The following is a 3,769-nucleotide window of genomic DNA, read 5'->3' as shown; positions in this document are numbered from 1 at the left end:
TCTTTTTCTTTCTTATTTTCGATAAGAGATGATTTAACTGACTCAGATTTAGTATTCAAAGAAATAAGAAAATGTTTTAGTGATTGTAAAATAATAAGAAATTAGGTCAAAGATCTATCTTAGCTCGTGGAGGGCAAAAAAGACCTTTAATGTGGGTTTGTTGTTTGTATTTTAGGGCTATTTGTTAATGTCCAACTATACTTCGTACATTTTGTTTCGACGAGTTTATAGTTCTTAATTCTTCCATAAAATGAAAGACGTCTACTGAAAATCACTGTTCCAAGAATATTATGTTGGGCCTTTTGCCAAAGCCCAAAACTGTTTTAGAGTCCAGTGGTTTTCCAACCTCACAACACGAGAAGAAAAGAAAAGAAAATTTGCAATCGCAATAGGTATAAAGTATGTCCTTTTAAAGCCCACTAATTGGAGCCTTTAAAACCATGTAGGAAAATCTACGATAGCTTTCAATTGGAGTTTACAATTAGTTTACTCACACTAGATTAAAAACTTTAAAATCTAAAATAAATAAAATTAAAATATATAAAAAATGGGTGGGTGGTTTACTCAATGGGTGGTCCCGCCACCCTACTTGGGGTAGCTGGCAACCACCTCCAGGCCCAATAGCCAAAAGTGTCGACTCTCGAGAAGGCGCAAGAAGAGCCGGATCTAGCCAAAACAGCAGCCGAAAAATTTTCTGCTGCGGGTGACTTTTCTGACCATCACTCAATGGCTGCAACCATAGATGTTGGTGAGAGCTACCACCCCGAGCTATATCCGTTTTAAATTTAGTTTGTGATTTCTCAAACTATTTCTCGAGTTATTGCCGCCACTTGAATAACGGCCAAAACATTGTCTAGAGATTGTCTTGAAAATAATTGGCATTAGGATATTTAAAAAAAGTTTTGTTATGTACAAATAAAATCGCGTACTAATTTACGTATTAATATTAATTTTTTTATATTTAAAATTTAAATTAGTATTATTTTTAATAAAATCTACGTTTTGATCAATCACAATAAATTGATATACATATTAGTGTATAACTATGCTTGCAACTAAATTTTTTCATTTAAAAATTTAGAGTTTTATATCTTTTCTCTTAAAAAGATTTAATACGGCCTTGTTGAGCGTTGTAAAATATAAATATTTTAGTAAAAAATTATATAAAAATAATCATGGACAAATTTTGATATAATTATTTTAAAAATTAAATGTTAAAAAAGATTTAAAAAATATATTAAAAATGAAACAAGAAATACGAAGAACCTCTCGTCATTGGTGGCTGTAGTGCTACCCGATACAAAAACACACCGTACTAGAAAATATGAAAGCGGCGTCGTGTAATCTGCACCGTACGAGGACTACTCTCTAAAGGACCCTGCCCCCAATCTCCCAGCCCCTCTCGTCCCCGTTCTTTGTGATACGTCGCTCCGGGTCTCCGTCATCACTGACTGGTTCGCTTGTGATAGAATAGAAACAGTGCCACAGCTCTTCTTTCGCTTCGCTCGGTGATTCGACTCAAATGGCGTTCACACTACGGAGCGTGAAGGTGCCGCCCAACTCGGCGAATCTTGCCGAAGCGAGGACCCGAGTCTTCGATTTCTTCAGGTCCGCCTGCAGATCCTTACCCACCGTCATGGATATCTACAACCTCGACGACGTCGCTAAGGTCTCCCAGCTCCGCTCCACCATCGCCTCCGAGATTCGCAAGAATTCCCACGTCACCAATCCCAAGGTCCAGTGGTTTTGATATTTTTTTTTTTTAACCTGTTTCTAGTTTTGGTTCCTACCAAACGAGCAGACCTCCGTCTTTATTTTTTTCATAGGATATTTACTTCTTGAGTTGTATCTATTTCGAAAGTAAAATTAATTCTGATTGATCTACATTTCTTCGCTTTTTTATTTTTTAATTTTGACTTCAAACAAACATTAAATTTCTTTAAACTCTTGAACTTAATATTGCATTTTGATTTTGAACGTTAATCTGATAAATCTGACGTGACTGATTAACTGAATTTAATTGCTATGTATGATATAATTGAAGTTAAATGCAATTTCCTTGCGATTAGGTTCCCGGAAATTTGCAGTGATTGAAAGTGTAGATATTAAGCCCTTAACCTGGCAAAATAATTATCCTGCTATTGTCTTGTTCAGACAAATCCTGTTTCAGCCATGAGAAAGGAAATCCTTTTCCCCATTTTATTCGGGTTAATGTTGGTGGAGGGCCTTGTGATATTTGTTGGTTTCTGGAGACTGTATGGCGTTGTGTATACAAGTTAAAGCTGAACGTTCTAGTCTCCTGGCTAGCTTTCTATTTTGATTGGAATAGAATGTAGGTCTCGCATTTCTTCTTTCTTAAATACCTCATTGGATCCCTACTAGGCGGATATTTTTGTATTCATTCACTAAGTTATAACATGTCTTTCATAAAATTCTAGTAAGAGTCCACTAGTGCTTCCAAATCTTAGCAATCAAAGAATCTGGTCATTCTCAGTCGGTTTTGGTACAGTTACTCCTAGTAGGCCTTCGACATATTCCACATTCTATCTCCCAAGGTCGTTTGTGAAAGCTCAAGGAATGCCCCTCCTCCCCCCTTCCCCCTATAAGTACTTAGCTTATGGAATTTAGTCCTGTGGAAGAAATTTTCCGATACTCAGAAAAGGGGGCACATTCCTTTTGAGAGGTTATACAACAATTCCCACACACTGCTTTGTCGTGTTAATGGTTTCTCATGTTGCAAATGATGTCAATTGTGTTGGAGGCAGCTTCTGCAGTATTGTTGTAGGAGTATAGTAAAGACAGTTTGGTTGGGTGAAATGAAGTCCATAGCCCATACATTTAAGGCATGCGGTGATACACATGTTGTGCGTATAAGGACCGTTTGGTTGGGTGAGATGAAGTATTTTGCGTCAAAGCTCTCATCTCTATAATAAATCTGCAGGTGATTGATATGCTGCTCTTCAAGGGAATGGAGGAGCTGAATAACATTGTGGAGCATGCAAAGCAGCGGCACCATATTATTGGCCAATATGTGGTAGGTCGTCAAGGGCTTGTGCAGGATGTGGGCACCAAGGATCAAGGCATCTCCGACTTTCTCAAAAACTTCTACAACAGCAACTACTCTTGAATCTTTGTTGTTCAACAGATGTGCCGTGCCTCCTTTGCTTTTTGACGTGGGCTTCAGAAATAAAGTTGTACTCAAAATTGATTTTGTATCTTACTGGTTGATAAAGATCCCCGTATCTTCTTTTGTGGTCACTTTGGTGGAACCGAAGTACTATTTATGAAACCTTGCTTTTTGCTCTAAAAAATCGAGAGAATTGATGAGTTAGTAGGATGAGGCTTCAGTTTATTGTGTTTATATCTTTATCTGCATGCTTTATTATGAAAATTCGAGGATGGATCAGCATTTGCATGTCAGAAGTAGACATTTGCTTGCTGATTTGGTATAACCATGATTCAGTAGGCCAGTCTATTTTATGATGGCAGAATTCACTCTTTAAGACTTGATGGAACCTCTACTTAAAAGAGGAAACTCTTGGAAGCTCCAGGGCGTGAAAGGTTGGGCATCTTTAGCATGTGAAGTGTTTCGTCCTTAATTTAAGAGTTTATTCATTTTCTAAGTTACCAATTTAATTACATGAAGAAAACTCGTTTTCCTTGATTGAGATTTCCTTCATACAAAAATTCAAATCTACCAACGCCAACCCAATTAGCAGAGGAGGAACCATCATCAGCTTTTGGAAGACTTTGGTTTAAGCCACCCAAA

General features: G+C 37.4%; 1 protein-coding gene across 1 annotated transcript; it reads left to right on the top strand.

Annotated features, from left to right (window-relative positions):
• The first annotated feature begins 1,323 nt into the window (after window positions 1-1,323).
• Window positions 1,324-3,334, top strand: LOC122291805 (NADH dehydrogenase [ubiquinone] 1 alpha subcomplex subunit 6-like). The gene is made up of 2 exons (XM_043099788.1): window positions 1,324-1,735; window positions 2,942-3,334. Exons 1-2 carry the CDS (start codon window positions 1,523-1,525, stop codon window positions 3,125-3,127), a joined length of 399 nt encoding a protein of 132 aa, XP_042955722.1. The 5' UTR covers window positions 1,324-1,522; the 3' UTR covers window positions 3,128-3,334.
• The last annotated feature ends 435 nt before the right edge of the window (window positions 3,335-3,769 follow it).

This window comes from Carya illinoinensis, chromosome 13 (genome assembly GCF_018687715.1).
Source record: "Carya illinoinensis cultivar Pawnee chromosome 13, C.illinoinensisPawnee_v1, whole genome shotgun sequence".
Taxonomy (NCBI): domain Eukaryota; kingdom Viridiplantae; phylum Streptophyta; class Magnoliopsida; order Fagales; family Juglandaceae; genus Carya; species Carya illinoinensis.
The sequence above is the reverse complement of the archived record's forward strand: the minus strand, read 5'-3'. Positions and strand labels throughout refer to the sequence as shown.

Coding starts and splice junctions, on each gene's coding strand:
- LOC122291805 (XM_043099788.1), top strand. CDS start 1,523: ATGGCGTTCACACTACGGAGCGTGAAGGTGCCGCCCAACTCGGCGAAT. Junction 1,736..2,941: donor CCCACGTCACCAATCCCAAG/GTCCAGTGGTTT, acceptor ATAAATCTGCAG/GTGATTGATATGCTGCTCTT.